A 19,503-nucleotide genomic window follows, 5' to 3' on the forward strand; every position below is an offset into this window, starting at 1 on the left:
TTTCACAAAAAAAAGAAAAAAAAAGAAAAAAAAAGAAATTGGTACCAAAAATCATGGAAAAATTTTGAAGGATATTTCCTCCTGATTTTTTTTTTTTTTTTTTTTTTGGATCAAAACCCTCAAATTACATCTTGTTTTTTTAGGGTTTTTTTTATTATTATTATATTGGAAATTTGGGCAGGGAATTTCTTTCTTTTTCCTGATTTGTATTAAATGCAAAAGGCTTATTTAGTTTGATCATGTGTCCTGCGTTTATTTTTACAGAGCAGATGCCAAAACCCTGGCTGAGGAGAGCCAGAGGTGTGTTCAGGGACCACCAATTGACACAGAAAAGTCTGTGTGTGTGAAAATGTGTTTAAGTTGTTAATCAGGTTTTATGTGTTGATTAAGATTTGTTAGCATTTTGTTTGAAAATGATTTCCCCATGTGTTTTTTAGGTGATACATTTGTTTAATTATGGACCAATTTTACTTTAAATTTTATTTGAGTTATGTTTTTTCTATTTTATGTTGAGGTAAATCTCATTTTTGTTCAATACTCACAACTGTGAAATAAGGATTTAAAAAGTGAAAACAAAGGGCCTAAGTTTTTTTGTGCTTTTTCACACAATTCTGATATTTTCTTGGCATGATGACCTTTTCATGATTCTTAAAATCATAATTCTGATTTGACAGTTTTGATATTAAAACACTTTATACATTCAAAAGAACATGTAATCATTTGTTTTAAAGTAATTTCCTCATTCAATGATCACCTTAACGGCTTAGTCCCGTTCGGAATGACTCGGGGCTGGAGCCAATCCCAGCTGTCATCAGGTTAAGGGCAGGGTACAGCCTGGACTAGCAAGTAATAAGTTGAAGGGCTGACAAATACATACACACAACCATTCACACTCACACACAAACCAGTTGTCAATTTTGAGATAAGTAATTTATTTGGAACTTTTGGAATTGAATTTGAAAATATCTTTTCCACTCACACTGACAATGTGATTCTCACATATGCGATAGAGCTCCTCGAGAGCTTCGCGGAGCAGTTGGTTTCATCTCTCTCGGCCCTTGCGTTCCTGAGTTACGACCCAAAATCCCTAGAGGTGAAGGCCCAAACGGGGCCTTTCCAGCAACAGTCCCTTTTTGGCTCCTATTTCTTTTGTGCAGCACCTACAGACATGCAACCACCTCTAGGTCAAAGCCTATAACCCCAACAATCATGGGTAATTTTGGGGAGAATTTTGAAGCACAGCAAGTGCCTAAAAATGGAGGTCAAAATGTCAATCCCTATGAATAGACAGGAATTTGGAATCCTATGTGCTAAATAGGAATGTGGAATTTTGGAATTGACCTCATAACTCCTCAACCAATCAAGCTAGAAATTTCAGAAGGGTGCCGTTGTGCTCGGCACAACAAGGGCTACCACCTTCTTAGGATGCGTGCAAATTCGACCATCAGGAAGAGGGCTTAAAGGTCAAAGAGCGCCACCTGGTGGAGCTGACCATGTATGCTGGGCGTATGTCATAGCCCTTCAGCACAGCTTTCCGAAGGTGGGGGGTTCGTGTCCCTGGGTGCTTGCGTTTACCAGTTACGGGCCCTCAAAATCATGACATTTTCACATTGTGGCGCCCCCTGGCTCCTCACAGAAACACTGCAGGGCCTGGGTTCGGGCACGGCTGCGATCTGCTGATCCAGACCTTTCCGCTGACGCCCTGGTGGAAGCTCTGGGGCCTCAAATAGCAAAATATCGAGTTGGGCAGTTTCAACAGCTCAGGCCCTTAGAGTGTATGAGTCCACATGTCCTTTGGGCCTTGAACCTTCCCTGCTGGCACATCTGAAAAACACAGGCTAGAGAGCTGATTCTCACATATGCGATAGAGCTCCTCGAGAGCTTCGCGGAGCAGTTGGTTTCATCTCTCTCGGCCCTTGCGTTCCTGAGTTACGACCCAAAATCCCTAGAGGTGAAGGCCCAAACGGGGCCTTTCCAGCAACAGTCCCTTTTTGGCTCCTATTTCTTTTGTGCAGCACCTACAGACATGCAACCACCTCTAGGTCAAAGCCTATAACCCCAACAATCATGGGTAATTTTGGGGAGAATTTTGAAGCACAGCAAGTGCCTAAAAATGGAGGTCAAAATGTCAATCCCTATGAATAGACAGGAATTTGGAATCCTATGTGCTAAATAGGAATGTGGAATTTTGGAATTGACCTCATAACTCCTCAACCAATCAAGCTAGAAATTTCAGAAGGGTGCCGTTGTGCTCGGCACAACAAGGGCTACCACCTTCTTAGGATGCGTGCAAATTCGACCATCAGGAAGAGGGCTTAAAGGTCAAAGAGCGCCACCTGGTGGAGCTGACCATGTATGCTGGGCGTATGTCATAGCCCTTCAGCACAGCTTTCCGAAGGTGGGGGGTTCGTGTCCCTGGGTGCTTGCGTTTACCAGTTACGGGCCCTCAAAATCATGACATTTTCACATTGTGGCGCCCCCTGGCTCCTCACAGAAACACTGCAGGGCCTGGGTTCGGGCACGGCTGCGATCTGCTGATCCAGACCTTTCCGCTGACGCCCTGGTGGAAGCTCTGGGGCCTCAAATAGGCAAAATATCAAGTTGGGCAGTTTCAACAGCTCAGGCCTTTAGAGTGTATGAGTCCACATGTCCTTTGGGCCTTGAACCTTCCCTGCTGGCACATCTGAAAAACACAGGCTAGAGAGCTGATTCTCACATATGCGATAGAGCTCCTCGAGAGCTTCGCGGAGCAGTTGGTTTCATCTCTCTCGGCCCTTGCGTTCCTGAGTTACGACCCAAAATCCCTAGAGGTGAAGGCCCAAACGGGGCCTTTCCAGCAACAGTCCCTTTTTGGCTCCTATTTCTTTTGTGCAGCACCTACAGACATGCAACCACCTCTAGGTCAAAGCCTATAACCCCAACAATCATGGGTAATTTTGGGAGAATTTTGAAGCACAGCAAGTGCCTAAAAATGGAGGTCAAAATGTCAATCCCTATGAATAGACAGGAATTTGGAATCCTATGTGCTAAATAGGAATGTGGAATTTTGGAATTGACCTCATAACTCCTCAACCAATCAAGCTAGAAATTTCAGAAGGGTGCCGTTGTGCTCGGCACAACAAGGGCTACCACCTTCTTAGGATGCGTGCAAATTCGACCATCAGGAAGAGGGCTTAAAGGTCAAAGAGCGCCACCTGGTGGAGCTGACCATGTATGCTGGGCGTATGTCATAGCCCTTCAGCACAGCTTTCGAAGGTGGGGGGTTCGTGTCCCTGGGTGCTTGCGTTTACCAGTTACGGGCCCTCAAAATCATGACATTTTCACATTGTGGCGCCCCCTGGCTCCTCACAGAAACACTGCAGGGCCTGGGTTCGGGCACGGCTGCGATCTGCTGATCCAGACCTTTCCGCTGACGCCCTGGTGGAAGCTCTGGGGCCTCAAATAGCAAAATATCGAGTTGGGCAGTTTCAACAGCTCAGGCCCTTAGAGTGTATGAGTCCACATGTCCTTTGGGCCTTGAAACCTTCCCTGCTGGCACATCTGAAAAACACAGGCTAGAGAGCTGATTCTCACATATGCGATAGAGCTCCTCGAGAGCTTCGCGGAGCAGTTGGTTTCATCTCTCTCGGCCCTTGCGTTCCTGAGTTACGACCCAAAATCCCTAGAGGTGAAGGCCCAAACGGGCCTTTCCAGCAACAGTCCCTTTGGCTCCTATTTCTTTTGTGCAGCACCTACAGACATGCAACCACCTCTAGGTCAAAGCCTATAACCCCAACAATCATGGGTAATTTTGGGGAGAATTTTGAAGCACAGCAAGTGCCTAAAAATGGAGGTCAAAATGTCAATCCCTATGAATAGACAGGAATTTGGAATCCTATGTGCTAAATAGGAATGTGGAATTTTGGAATTGACCTCATAACTCCTCAACCAATCAAGCTAGAAATTTCAGAAGGGTGCCGTTGTGCTCGGCACAACAAGGGCTACCACCTTCTTAGGATGCGTGCAAATTCGACCATCAGGAAGAGGGCTTAAAGGTCAAAGAGCGCCACCTGGTGGAGCTGACCATGTATGCTGGGCGTATGTCATAGCCCTTCAGCACAGCTTTCGAAGGTGGGGTTCGTGTCCCTGGGTGCTTGCGTTTACCAGTTACGGGCCCTCAAAATCATGACATTTTCACATTGTGGCGCCCCCTGGCTCCTCACAGAAACACTGCAGGGCCTGGGTTCGGGCACGGCTGCGATCTGCTGATCCAGACCTTTCCGCTGACGCCCTGGTGGAAGCTCTGGGGCCTCAAATAGCAAAATATCGAGTTGGGCAGTTTCAACAGCTCAGGCCCTTAGAGTGTATAAGTCCACATGTCCTTTGGGCCTTGAAACCTTCCCTGCTGGCACATCTGAAAAACACAGGCTAGAGAGCTGATTCTCACATATGCGATAGAGCTCCTCGAGAGCTTCGCGGAGCAGTTGGTTTCATCTCTCTCGGCCCTTGCGTTCCTGAGTTACGACCCAAAATCCCTAGAGGTGAAGGCCCAAACGGGGCCTTTCCAGCAACAGTCCCTTTTTGGCTCCTATTTCTTTTGTGCAGCACCTACAGACATGCAACCACCTCTAGGTCAAAGCCTATAACCCCAACAATCATGGGTAATTTTGGGGAGAATTTTGAAGCACAGCAAGTGCCTAAAAATGGAGGTCAAAATGTCAATCCCTATGAATAGACAGGAATTTGGAATCCTATGTGCTAAATAGGAATGTGGAATTTTGGAATTGACCTCATAACTCCTCAACCAATCAAGCTAGAAATTTCAGAAGGGTGCCGTTGTGCTCGGCACAACAAGGGCTACCACCTTCTTAGGATGCGTGCAAATTCGACCATCAGGAAGAGGGCTTAAAGGTCAAAGAGCGCCACCTGGTGGAGCTGACCATGTATGCTGGGCGTATGTCATAGCCCTTCAGCACAGCTTTCGAAGGTGGGGGTTCGTGTCCCTGGGTGCTTGCGTTTACCAGTTACGGGCCCTCAAAATCATGACATTTTCACATTGTGGCGCCCCTGGCTCCTCACAGAAACACTGCAGAGCCTGGGTTCGGGCACGGCTGCGATCTGCTGATCCAGACCTTTCCGCTGACGCCCTGGTGGAAGCTCTGGGGCCTCAAATAGCAAAATATCGAGTTGGGCAGTTTCAACAGCTCAGGCCCTTAGAGTGTATGAGTCCACATGTCCTTTGGGCCTTGAACCTTCCCTGCTGGCACATCTGAAAACACAGGCTAGAGAGCTGATTCTCACATATGCGATAGAGCTCCTCGAGAGCTTCAAGGAGCAGTTGGTTTCATCTCTCTCGGCCCTTGCGTTCCTGAGTTACGACCCAAAATCCCTAGAGGTGAAGGCCCAAACGGGCCTTTCCAGCAACAGTCCCTTTTGGCTCCTATTTCTTTTGTGCAGCACCTACAGACATGCAACCACCTCTAGGTCAAAGCCTATAACCCCAACAATCATGGGTAATTTTGGGAGAATTTTGAAGCACAGCAAGTGCCTAAAAATGGAGGTCAAAATGTCAATCCCTATGAATAGACAGGAATTTGGAATCCTATGTGCTAAATAGGAATGTGGAATTTTGGAATTGACCTCATAACTCCTCAACCAATCAAGCTAGAAATTTCAGAAGGGTGCCGTTGTGCTCGGCACAACAAGGGCTACCACCTTCTTAGGATGCGTGCAAATTCGACCATCAGGAAGAGGGCTTAAAGGTCAAAGAGCGCCACCTGGTGGAGCTGACCATGTATGCTGGGCGTATGTCATAGCCCTTCAGCACAGCTTTCCGAAGGTGGGGGGTTCGTGTCCCTGGGTGCTTGCGTTTACCAGTTACGGGCCCTCAAAATCATGACATTTTCACATTGTGGCGCCCCCTGGCTCCTCACAGAAACACTGCAGGGCCTGGGTTCGGGCACGGCTGCGATCTGCTGATCCAGACCTTTCCGCTGACGCCCTGGTGGAAGCTCTGGGGCCTCAAATAGCAAAATATCGAGTTGGGCAGTTTCAACAGCTCAGGCCCTTAGAGTGTATGAGTCCACATGTCCTTTGGGCCTTGAAACCTTCCTGCTGGCACATCTGAAAACACAGGCTAGAGAGCTGATTCTCACATATGCGATAGAGCTCCTCGAGAGCTTCGCAGTTGGTTTCATCTCTCTCGGCCCTTGCGTTCCTGAGTTACGACCCAAAATCCCTAGAGGTGAAGGCCCAAACGGGCCTTTCCAGCAACAGTCCCTTATTGGCTCCTATTACTTTTGTGCAGCACCTACAGACATGCAACCACCTCTAGGTCAAAGCCTATAACCCCAACAATCATGGGTAATTTTGTGGAGAATTTTGAAGCACAGCAAGTGCCTAAAAATGGAGGTCAAAATGTCAATCCCTATGAATAGACAGGAATTTGGAATCCTATGTGCTAAATAGGAATGTGGAATTTTGGAATTGACCTCATAACTCCTCAACCAATCAAGCTAGAAATTTCAGAAGGGTGCCGTTGTGCTCGGCACAACAAGGGCTACCACCTTCTTAGGATGCGTGCAAATTCGACCATCAGGAAGAGGGCTTAAAGGTCAAAGAGCGCCACCTGGTGGAGCTGACCATGTATGCTGGGCGTATGTCATAGCCCTTCAGCACAGCTTTCCGAAGGTGGGGGGTTCGTGTCCCTGGGTGCTTGCGTTTACCAGTTACGGGCCCTCAAAATCATGACATTTTCACATTGTGGCGCCCCCTGGCTCCTCACAGAAACACTGCAGGGCCTGGGTTCGCACGGCTGCGATCTGCTGATCCAGACCTTTCCGCTGACGCCCTGGTGGAAGCTCTGGGGCCTCAAATAGCAAAATATCAAGTTGGGCAGTTTCAACAGCTCAGGCCCTTAGAGTGTATGAGTCCACATGTCCTTTGGGCCTTGAAACCTTCCTGCTGGCACATCTGAAAAACACAGGCTAGAGAGCTGATTCTCACAGATGCGCGCGAGCTCCTCGAGAGCTTCGTGGAGCAGTTGGTTTCATCTCTCTCGGCCCTTGCGTTCCTGAGTTACGACCCAAAATCCCTAGAGGTGAAGGCCCAAACGGGGCCTTTCCAGCAACAGTCCCTTTTTGGCTCCTATTTCTTTTGTGCAGCACCTACAGACATGCAACCACCTCTAGGTCAAAGCCTATAACCCCAACAATCATGGGTAATTTTGGGGAGAATTTTGAAGCACAGCAAGTGCCTAAAAATGGAGGTCAAAATGTCAATCCCTATGAATAGACAGGAATTTGGAATCCTATGTGCTAAATAGGAATGTGGAATTTTGGAATTGACCTCATAACTCCTCAACCAATCAAGCTAGAAATTTCAGAAGGGTGCCGTTGTGCTCGGCACAACAAGGGCTACCACCTTCTTAGGATGCGTGCAAATTCGACCATCAGGAAGAGGGCTTAAAGGTCAAAGAGCGCCACCTGGTGGAGCTGACCATGTATGCTGGGCGTATGTCATAGCCCTTCAGCACAGCTTTCCGAAGGTGGGGGGTTCGTGTCCCTGGGTGCTTGCGTTTACCAGTTACGGGCCCTCAAAATCATGACATTTTCACATTGTGGCGCCCCCTGGCTCCTCACAGAAACACTGCAGGGCCTGGGTTCGTGCACGGCTGCGATCTGCTGATCCAGACCTTTCCGATGATGTGTCTAATTTGGCCGTAGGACAAGAAATTCAAATCTTGACTCTTCTCCATCTCAAATGCCAACATTGTCCTTAACCCTTTGAGACAGTGAGGGCTTTGCCATGCACTTGCTTTCATTAGACATGGGGTTTTTTATTTGCATTCTTGTAGTACTCTTCCAGCCCGATCCAGAGCAGTTGTCCCCATCGTCCCAGGTGCTTCTGTTGCCTAGTTACGGGTCATTTTTCGTTGAAAAAGTTGATCATTTGAGGGGTCAGAACTCAGTCCCGAAGCAACGTAGGGGATCTGTTCAGAAATGTCTGTGCACAGTTTCAGACAGGCTTTCACGTGGCCTGGACCATCTGGGTATAACAGAACATCGTGTCAAAAATGTGGGCGCAGCAGGCTGAAACCCTACTGGTCTGATAGAGGGGGCCAAGACGAGCGTGAAAAGGTCTCCGGTAGCTCCCTGTGTGCCTCGGTGACCGAGCTACAGAGGTTCAAAAGTCAGAAAAATGACATCTTTGATTGGTCAGAACTCGGTCCCGGAGCGACCGAGGGGACCTGTTCAGACATATCTGTGCACAGTTGCAGACAGGCTTGTTCGTGTCCTGGCCCATCTGGGTATAACAGAACATTGTGTCAAAAATGTGGCCACAGCCAGCTGAAACCCTACTGGTCTGATAGAGGGGACCGAGACGAGCCGAGAAAGGTCTCCGGTAGCTCCCTGTGTGCCTTGGTGGCCGAGTTACAGAGGTTCAAAAGTGACCAAAATGACACTTTTGACGGGTCCTGACTTGGTAGCTGAGCAACTCCGGAAATCCATTGAGATATATATGTGCACTGTTTTACACAGGCTATTGCCTGACGTGGGTGCCTTTGCTCTGCCAGCACATTTCGGCACAAAAGTTACAGCAGGTGGCTAGAACCTTGACCAGCCCTTAGAGGGCGAGCCGAGAGCGCGACGATCTGCTTGCTGGCTCTCTGCATTGCCCGGTTCCCAAGTTATGCCTGGGCAAAGGTTCAGCTTAGTAATGCCAACGTGGCTCACGCCCCACTACAGGGGGCTAAAGACTTACTATGACAGGGGTGCCCACACAATTCCACAGTCAAAATGGCTCAGGGGCCACTCACTGACATATGACGGGCAATAACCCATCAAAGGAATCATTTTGGGGTCATAAAACCACTCAGCAGTAGCTAAGGGCAAAGATAGGGCAGCACCCTAACCCATATTAAAGTTGGAATTTGGAAGTGGAAATTTGTGTTTTTCGACAGGCGGCAGCGCCCCCGGTGGTCATTGTTTGAATTTCATCTTAAAGTTGGAATTATGGAAGAGGAAGTTGCCGTTTTGGAAGAGGAAGTTGGAAATTTCCAAATTCCAACATTTCAAATTTGTATCTATCCCATTCATTTTGGCGACTGAAATCTGGAACCTGGAATCTCAATTCATTTTCAATGGGCTGTCCCTAACCCTAACCCTGACCCTAACCCTACCCTAACCCTAACCCTAACCCCTAACCCTAACCCCCTAACCCTAACCCTAACTAGCTTAATTAGCTGGCTAATTAGCTTGGTTGGCTGGCTAATTAGCTTAATTAGCTGGCTAATTAAAACACATGAGAGCTGCCTCTCGCTTGCTTGTTGTTAATTAGCTGGCTAATTAGCCTAATTAGCTGGCTAATTAAAACAATGGGGATATCTCTGCCTGCTTTTTGTTAATTAGCTGGCTAATTAAAACACTTGGGCATCGTTCCGCTTGCTTTTTCTTAATTAGCCAGCTAATTAAAACACTTAGGAAAATTTCAACAAGTCCGATCCCCTAACAAAACTTTTCAAAAAACTTACTTCAAAGTAGGGTCCAATCGACTCCAAATGCTCTGAAACGTGCTCCTAAACATCTTCTGCAGGTACCTTTTTGCCTCAAACACTTTGGCATTTTTTCACAATCCCACACATTCGGTCCTTATGGGACGCCTCTTCAGGCCCGCAACTCTGCTTCCCTGTGTCCTACCCTCACAATACGCATATCTACGGAAAGCTCGCAGCCTGCTCCATTCGGGGCAAAAACCCCCAAGTGGCTGGGACCTGTCGTTGCACAGATAAAGCCTTTGCAACATGCTAATAACACCTACCTTTCAACTTCTCCTAGTCTGGCTCTCATTGGACTTTGCACACCATCCTTGACTATGACGCGTGTCGGAGGCTGCTCTATGTCAATCCCTTGGTCCCGTCTCCATACGCCCTTCCGATGTCTAAGTAGCTTTCCACAGGGTCTACAGATACCAGACTTTACACACATCATCTCCACCCAAAACTCAACAGAAATGGCAACTTTCCACTCATTTGCTCTAGATTTGGACAAACTGCAGCCAAATCAAAATTCGGAAAAGCCCTTTTTAAAGGCCCGCCCCTCGGAGACTACTGGTCCCATCCGTACCGGACTGATGCCTATCTGCTCGTCTCCTGGTCCCCTACCGCATATCCCAAGCTCACGTTCCTAGCGCTTGTACAAACAGTTTTGCTCCGCACCCACCAGCCAAAACAAATCCTCTTAGATTCTATGACCCTACCCCCATTTGTCAGCTGCATTTTGGACAAACCTAACTTTGCCTCTAAAAGACATAGACACTTACTTTTTTCACATCCTTGATCAGAGGCCCCAGGCCATCTACTGTCTGAATTCTGGGGCCTCTACACTCAAAGGGGGCCAAATGGGGACAAAAAAGACACTCGCTTTCAAACTCCATCCCTTTTTTTGGAATCATTTCAAACTGCTTTGGCCTACAGTGCTCAAATTCGGATATGTTCGTCCTGGAATCATGTACAATCGTGCTACATTTTTTCACACTCCTACCACCTTGCTAACTCCAAAAGGTCACGCATAAGACGCCTAAAATGCATGCCTAAATGCAGAACTTTTCATAGGAAGGTCCCACAAACTCAATCTTGGTACCATTGGAAACCTCGTGGTCACAAATGGGGGGGTAGACACCAATGCCCTCTTCATGCCCCGCTCCCATCCAAAGTTAGCCCAATTTCAACTCCCCATTCATTTCAGATGGGGAATTTAAAAAGTCCACAACTTTTCACAGGAACATCCTACAGACTCAATCTTGGTACCATTGGAAAGCCAGTGCCCATATTTGGGGGGGTAGACACCAATGCCCTCTTCATGCCCCACTTCTATCAAAAGTTATTCAACAAAAACTTTTACAGGAATTCTGTTTCCAGCACGTGCGGAAGTCAAAGAGCAATGACAGTTGTACCGTTGGAAAGGTCATACCCTGAATGTGTGGGTACAGCCTAATGCCCTGTTGATGCCCCGCTCTGTTGAAGAGTTATTGACCAAAATAAACTTGCCCCAGGTGGTTTTCATCCTGTATCCCTAACCCTAACACAATAATTTACAGGAGAACAACAGAAGAACAAGTATGCCGTCATTGTTCCTGAGGGATGGTTTATTTCACAGCAAACAGGATCACACATACCATGTCACATACTCAAAAGAAAAGGAAGCTATATCAGAACCATGATGCTTACACCAAAAAAGTTGGGTTAAGATGTTTGACTTTCTTGGGTTTGTTCATTTTATTGGCTATGATTACAATTCTAAATAAATATGGAGTGGATGAACCCCACTGATCAGACGATTTTCAGGACATGTAGGAGGAATATCAGATTTTGCTTTTCTGATTTAAAACATATGTTAAAATGATCCAGACCAAGTCACTTTTCTCATAGTGTGCAAAATTTTTACTGTGTTCTGTCCGAAGAAATTTAAAACTGTAATAAATCAGCTATAGTCAAAACATCAGAATCAAAACTGGAACAACATCAAACAACATAATATGGAATATAATGTTGAAAATCTCTAATGACGATTTAAAAAAATTAGATGATATCTTCATTTTGGCATGCACATCAGACTAAACCAGCCTCAACACACATCTGATAGAAGTGACCATGGAGGTGGAGCAGCTGAGAGGGAGAGTCCATCTCTGCAATGGAGCCACGGTCCATGACAATGACCCTAGGTAGAGAAAAGCAATAGAGCCGAGAAATTTTAATCACCAAGATCACAACAGAAAACTATTGAAGATCTTCTCTCAGAATAAAAACACAATAACACACTGGACCTGTTCGATATTAGAAGCAGGGTGGGGACAACAAATAAAGACAAGAACCCTGTCAGACCGTAACACAAACACCACACTGGAACCAGAAAGACTAGAACACCAACACCACACTGAAACCTGTTAGACTATAACACCTTTCCATGTGGCGGGCTCAAGTCCTTATTTCTGCTATGCTGTTCCTATTTGCCTTATAAAGCTAAATTAATTGGTAGCATAATTATTGTCGTTATCAAACTTAGCTTCATTTGAGATAAAAATGAGAACCCATAAACTGAGCTATGTTTGTTTCTGTGAAGTCCTCTTTCTTAACTTGATATAAAATGCTTCTTTTTATGGAATTGAATCATTTTTATCTGATGAAGCGTGAGACTGAAAGATATTCTCAATCCAGTCTGTGGGAAGAGCAGAAAATCCTGTCCCTCAAGTGCACAGGCTTTTTTTCCATTTCTGTCTTTCTTCTTGTTGTTCTTAGTCTGTTCTCGTTGCCTTTGTTCATACTCTTGCTGTTAGTTTGCTTTTCAATTTTTGGCCTTTAGCTTTTTCTTCCGTTTCTTCCAAATTTTTTGTCATCTCCAAGCAATTGGCACTTGTTAGTCTTCATCAGCTTTATTTAGTTAAAGCGTGTTCTAGTTGCTTTTGTGTTATTTTGGCTTTGTAACAGCAGCCCAGATGGTTTAATACTTATCTGAACCCTGCATGCACAGACTTCACAGCCTTATTCACCCTTTCTGTTGACTGTGGTGGTGTCAGCTTGCCAGAGACATTATCTCGGATGGTTATTTGGGCAGATCGAGGGTTGCTTTTTTGGAACCATACGAGTTGGCCTGAATCAGCAGGAAAAGGACATCGCTTGCTCAGTTTTACAGAACTTGTCAGCTCTTCATCCGTCAGCTAATCTTCCTTCATCTAGATGGCTCACCTTCGAGACTCCACTCCTCTATGGCAAAGCTGGCGATTCAGATCTCATTCCTCCTAAACAGGTTAATGTGGTTCACTCTAGTTCCATAAAAGCCATTAATCAAATCAAACCTATTTCCAGAATTCTACCATTTATTTTTCCTCCATTTGAGATCATACTCACCCTTCATCAAATCAGAATATTATCATCTCTCATTGTTACATTTAGTCATTTCCTGTTTTCTTTTCCTACATTACAGTTCATATTAGGTACGTGATTTATACACTGAATTCTGTTATTCGTAATGAATCTTCAAAACTTGGGTCATTTGTCCAGAAAGCATGATTTTGGAAATATCAAGACTGATTAAAATTTAAAGGTTAAATGTGGTCATTCCCTATTTAATTCACATGTACATGGTGGTGCCCCTTTTAATTGAAAGCAATTTGAAATTCATAAGTTGACATATAACACAGACACCACAGTAGAACCATACTTGCAACACAGATACAGATTGAACTTGTCAAACTATTTGAACTTATAGAAAAAAATCTAGACTAAACCTATATTTGGTACTTCCTGCCCCAGGCTGAAGGGTGACAGCATTTCAGACCAGTACCTGCTGTAATCCATGATGGTGTTGAGGCGATGAGCGATGGTCAGGACTGTACAGTCCTGAAACTGGGTGCGTATGGTCGACTGGATCAGCTGGTCTGTCTTTAGGTCCAATGCTGCTGTGGCTTCATCCAGAACCAGAATCCTGGTCTTCCTCAGGAGAGCTCGGGCCAAACACAGAAGCTGCCGCTGGCCGAGACTGCAGAGAGACTTTGGAATGAAGGGATTCTCTGAAAAACAGTCACCTGTGTTGGTGTTCCTGTGTGCAGATCTACCTGAGGTTCTCTCCTCCTTCACAGCACTGATGGTTCAGTTTTTGGGGTAGCGCTGACACAAAGCTGCCCAGATGAGCCAGTTCCAGAACTTTCCACAGATCCTTATCAGAACAGGAATCAAAGGGATCAAGGTTCATCCTCAGGGAGCCTGAAAACAGAACAGGATCCTGGAACAGAACAGAACCATCAGCTGTGTTTGTACAGAGCTGGACTCAACAGTTAAATCTTTACCATGGAACAAGTGTAACCCAGGTTAGAAAATCTACCTAAACTAGGGTAAAATCTGAAAATTCCCATTGTTGCATGTCAGTGAACGCACCGCGTGTTCACGTTGATTCTCGCGCAGCACTCGCGAGAACGCTTCAGCCAATCACGTCCTAGCAACGTTCAGTACAAGCTTCCTGTGTTCCTCCCCTGGGAGAACTCAGAGAGAGACCATGTGGACGGCTGCATAGGAGCCTTTTTCACCACCGTTACTGATGCCGCATAGACTGTAGTGTGACAGATTCTAAAGGGGGAATTGGTGAGTCTGTTGCTTTTTTTGTGGCATTAGCATGCCAATACACTATTTACCTCCTGTTAATCACCCGTTTAGATCACGGTGCATTGTTATGCTAATGCTGCTCATAGGTAGGCTATTGTAGCCCATTTGTTTGGATTTAGCCTGTAGAGCCATATTTACACAGTATGACTACTGCTATTCACTGAAACGTTTTGATTGTTTTCTGTGTATAAGCAATGCACTTTAACATAGTAGTATTGAGCTGCTTGAATTATTCTTTTGTTGTTATATTTATGCAGTTGAATTGCTACGTGATATTTTATGTGTACACAACCCAAAACTGAGCTAGCTAGCTACTTTGAATGTTTGAATGTGTTGTTAAAAGTGGTCCTGTTTGTCCGACACAGGCCAGGTGTGCCCGGTTGGGTGCCCTGTTAGCTGATGGCGAGCTACGAGCCCAGTAAAGAACCTGAAGATCGTCTACAACAACAGGTTTTCCTTCTGCGGTCTGGTAGGAGGCTATCGCAGCCAGTCCTCACCCTCACTTCACATCAACTCTATGCTATGCTAGTGCTTATGGACATTAACGTTACATGGACATTCTGGTTTCAAATATGGACATTTAAACCACACATCACAAATCATTACTCTCTCTCTCGTGTGAACTGTGTTTTTTTTTCGCTGACACAGCAACGCTATTGTGTACTCCAGGACTTTATTGCTGCTGTTATTGTTGGGGGTTGTGTGAATTGAAAACCTTGTAAATATCTAAATGAAGTGCACTTCAGGTCAAAACTTAAACCTTGAAGCTTGAACCAAACAATTTTCTGCAGAGTGTAAATATTTGGGTATATATTGTGTGTCTGATCCCCTTTCACTGTTAATATAAGGCACCAGCCACTTTAACTCAAGTACCTGTGTTTGCTCGTATTATTACTGTTCTCCCAACTCCCAGAGCCGTTTCCTGATCTTCTGATTTAGCCTAAACCTAAACAAAATCAAAGAATTCCTCCTTCCCTAGTGGCATACCCCACATATATGCTACACAAGCAAAGACTGAAAATTCTCAATGCAGAACATCAGACATATGACAGAAGTAGACAGATTAGTATTAGACTTCACTGGAGTATTTTAATAGATTTATGTTGATCCTGACCTGAGGAATAATGGTGATTCTGGAGCGAAGATCATGGAGGCCGATCTGAGCTATGTTGATACCATCGATTAATATCCGTCCTTTTGCTGCCTCTAGAATCCGAAAGATTCCCAAAGCCAAAGAAGACTTCCCAGCTCCAGTCCTCCCAACAATCCCGACCTGTTCATTGGTTGTTTGATTGGTTGTTTGATAAAAAAAAAATAGTTCAATCACAGGTCAGGGTTAGGGTTACTCATAAAACCATGACTGGCTGGTGCCCAGCTTCTTTTCTACTGTTTAGTTCGTACTTTTTTTTTTATTCATTCTGTCTTTGAATGTTTTTTCTCTTCTTTACTCTGAATACAGTATTCCTAGTCTCTCTGATTATGACAAACCTTTTCTCCATCCCGTATGTCCACGGAGATGTTGTTCAAAGCCCACTCCAAACCTTTGCGGTACTGGAGGCCATAATCTTCAAACTGGATGTTTCCTGTGCTCGGCCAGGAAGTGGGCAGCAGAACACCCTCAAGGGTCCATGGTGCCTGTGAGACACAGAGAAGGATTCTGAACCAAAACATCAGAGGTTTTCTGATTAAGATCAGTAATAGCGATAGCTCTGTGAGAACATGTGAAACCAACAGATGTTACTATTGAAACCCTGTGGTTTAGCGACCGACCTCTTTGGGAGTGGACTCGTACTCTTTCACTCGTTCCACTGACACGATGTTGTTCTCCACATCCGTCCACGATCGAACAATCCAGCTCAGAATCCCTGTCACCTTAAAAACAAAAAGTTAATAAATTATCAACATCTGGAGTTTCTTCTGAGGGGACGGTTCTCGTCTGGAAATAAGTGACTCAAGCTTTAAGTCAGCAGTTTCTCTAATTTAAAAGAAAGTATAATGAGGAGCCACTGGAGGATCATGTCTGCACACTGAAATTATTATTATTATTTATTAAAGGAGTTGGAGAACTCCAAACACTCATGATCTGGTCTGAAATACTGGAACACGTGTCCTGACTCATTAGCATTAACAAGTAACTTTCTTTGCACTGCTTCTGTCGTCTCACTTACAAATCTCTTAACAGTCAGAATCCTAATTCTCTTTAAGAGCTCGCTGTCCCAGATTATCCTCCAGACCTGTTAATGGTACCCTCAGTCTCAAAAAGTGGTACAGGAGGTAAATCCTTAAGTTATCAGGCCCTTCTCCGACCTGTGCAGGTCCAGGAGGTTAACCTTGCAAGGTCAATGGATAGCCCAGCCTACATTAGTAAGTCTGGGGTAAGGGTTACAGACAGGACTGGATCAGACCTGGACCAGTCCTTAGTCTGCGTAGACTGTTTAGGTTCATGAGCTGTTGTCATTCTCTTTTAGTTCTGGTTCTTTGATCTAACTCCTTATTTTTTAACAATCTTTTCTTTCTTTCCTCCTTCATCGTTTATTTTTCCTGATTTTATGACACCAGAGCAGAAAGTGTTTCAAAATGGCTGACAGTGAAATAAAATGTAGTTTCTAACCTGGAGAGAGTGAGAAACGGCCAATCCAACGATGCCTGGGCTGAGTTCCTCCCGGCCTCGGACCGACAGCATGGCTGCAGCCAGAACCAACAAATTCCCCAAAAACTCCAGATTCACTGCCAGCCATCTGACACAGTGTAAAGACATACAAAATGTAAATTCTTATCCAACAAACAAATTATGATCAGCTGTCAACAATGTCATCTTCACTGATTGTGAGCAAGACAGCTAATGCTGGTGGAGGGAGGGTCCCTCTTGATGAAATTGTCAATGTGTCGACTGTAGCTGCCCAATCATTTTCATGATTGAGTTGTGGGAGAAACTGGGCACACAGTTTATTTTAATTTTATTTTATCCCTATATATATATATTCAATTTGTTGTTTTAGTTTATTTGATTTTATTTTTATTATCAGTATTATTATTTCTCTTTTGGTTTTAGTGTATTTTTAAAAGGATCATGTACCATGTAGCATACATTAGCGTAGACTCTAGAATTGTATACACCTGGAGCTTTAATGACTGAGCCTGATTCTGTTGAAGGTGATGATGTGGTTGGGGTGAAGGCTACTAACACATACATTGATATTATATATATTATATAAATATTACTTTTGATAAATGCAACTATAGGTTGATGGCGTCCTATTTGTGTATATTTTGAGCTTCTGTTGCTCATGTTTTGCAGTAAAACTCCCTCTGGACATGAAATCAGGATCTGTTTCAGAACATCTACTTTCAAATAAAGTCCAGCTGAAGTACAGATCTGTCTGTGAGCTCGCTCTGCTCTAACCCCATATTTCTACAAACTTCTCATAAACACAGATAAAATATACCTGGTGGCCACAAAGCGAGGAAAATAAGCCTCCTGGTTGTTGTCCACATGGCGGTTAGCCTGCTGGATGAAGCGCTGCTGTTCGCCAAAAGCTCTGATGACCCCAGCGCCCTGCACCGTCTCGTTGAAGTGGCTGTAGATTGGAGAGCGACTCACAGCCTCCAACCGTCGTAGCTGACATGATGAAGCCACATAGAAATTCTGGAGACCAGAACCGTAGAGTTAGAAAATGAGGCTTCAGTACACCCTCAGAGACATACAGGGCCCTTTACCTGGATGAAGATATAGACGAAGGTGATAGGGAGGAGCACCAGCCCGGAGAAGGGCGTGGCTAACAGCAGGATGATGCAGACCTCCAGGAGCTTGAACAGGTAGCCTAGCATCATCTTCAGTCCATCAGGGATCATGCAGTCTATGGCATCAATCTCTTTGGAGAAACGGTTCAGGAGGTTTCCACTGGGCGTCATCTCAAAGAAAGACATGGGTGAGTGGAGAACGCCACGAAGAAGGTCAGAGTGAAGGTGACGCGATGCCAAAATACCACCCATAGCGATGGCAAGGGTCGTTCCAAACATAGCCAACCCTGAAAAAAAAGCAGCAGCATCAAGATTAGGGACACTGGTTCAGATAGGGGGGGTCTGTCACAGAGGTAATCTGGTTTAAAAAAGGGGTCTATCACAGAGGTAATCTGGTTTTAAAGGGAGGTCTATCATAGAGGTAATCTGGTTTTAAAGGTGCAGTGTGTAAAATTGGGACTATCAACATCTAACAGTCAATTCTGGAGTGTGATGCTCATTTCTCTGGTGATAACTGTGGGAACCAGTGAAGTTGAAAAATCAATCCATGCTTAACTGTTATTTGGTTCCTTCTGTGGTGCCATAGAAACAGGCAAAATGCAAAAATCCAAGATGGCAGCGTCCTTGGAGGGGACCCTCCCTATGTGTGAATAAAAGGCTTATTCTGAGTTAATTTAAAATATAAATTTTAAAAATGTGTCATCAGATGTCAACACTAATTTAGATCAATCTACTTATAAATGGTATGTTTCATTTTAACCAAGCTTGTTTTGCTAAATGCTAATAGGCTAAATATTACACACTGCACCTTTAAAGGGAGGTCTATCATAGAGGTAATCTGGTTTAAAAAGGGGGGTCTGTCACAGAGGTAATCTGGTTTAAAAAGGGGGTCTTTCACATAGGTAATCTGGTTTAAAAAAGGGGGTCTTTCACAGAGGTAATCTGGTTTTAAAGGTCCTGATCTGGTCTTGGTTTGAATCCTTTTCTGTTGCCATTCATTGTGTCACTATGACTTTACTGGATCATCTTAGGGGTGGATCTATGAGCACCAGTGACTTTTTTTTTTTTTTTTTTTTTACATTAAATCTTAAAAAGTGTTGGTGACCAAAAATGGAGCTAAGAATAGCCTTTCCCTCTGTCTCTCATTGAACCAACATCAACACCTTTGACCTACCCTGTGTAAAGCCCAGAGCTGCAAACACGCTGAGTTTCAGTTCATGGTCCCTCTGTGTACCGTTCACAGGTGCCTCATCAGCCCATAGGCTCAGCCAATAGCTGTAGGCCAATGAGGCAGCCTGCTGGAAGGCACAGAGGAAGATGATGGTCATGATGAAGGTGAGGCCAACCGTCCTGAAGTACTCTCGGTACACCTGAAGCTTCACCTGTTTGCAGAATAACCAGGAGGATAAGGAAAGTCTGACAGCTAGAAACCTGACAAGATTTCACTTAACAGGTTCAGAAACATATCCAAACGGATCCATGGATGGGTTAGACCAGGATTTTGGTCTAGAGTTTTGTTCTAGAGTTCTCTACTCAAGTTTCTGCTGTTGAATTACTGGTGAGTTTACACATACTCATATTAAAAATATGATTATATAGTTATTATTATTATTATTATATTAAAAATT

General features: G+C 44.8%; 1 protein-coding gene across 1 annotated transcript in view; it reads right to left on the minus strand.

The window, feature by feature from the left end:
- Nucleotides 1-11,587: 11,587 nt before the first annotated feature.
- LOC121525108 (multidrug resistance-associated protein 1-like) overlaps nt 11,588-19,503 on the minus strand; it is a 28,799-nt gene continuing 20,883 nt past the window's right edge. The window contains exons 21-30 of the mRNA XM_041810912.1: nt 19,050-19,257; nt 17,852-18,162; nt 17,581-17,780; nt 16,746-16,872; nt 15,905-16,006; nt 15,623-15,769; nt 15,249-15,407; nt 13,591-13,757; nt 13,320-13,514; nt 11,588-11,696 (exon numbers count right to left, since the gene is read on the minus strand). Coding sequence (XP_041666846.1) covers nt 11,588-11,696; nt 13,320-13,514; nt 13,591-13,757; nt 15,249-15,407; nt 15,623-15,769; nt 15,905-16,006; nt 16,746-16,872; nt 17,581-17,780; nt 17,852-18,162; nt 19,050-19,257 — 1,725 coding nt within the window. The remainder of the gene's footprint in view (nt 11,697-13,319; nt 13,515-13,590; nt 13,758-15,248; nt 15,408-15,622; nt 15,770-15,904; nt 16,007-16,745; nt 16,873-17,580; nt 17,781-17,851; nt 18,163-19,049; nt 19,258-19,503) is intronic.

The sequence above is a fragment of the Cheilinus undulatus genome, linkage group 17 (assembly GCF_018320785.1).
Source record: "Cheilinus undulatus linkage group 17, ASM1832078v1, whole genome shotgun sequence".
Taxonomy (NCBI): Eukaryota; Metazoa; Chordata; class Actinopteri; order Labriformes; family Labridae; genus Cheilinus; species Cheilinus undulatus.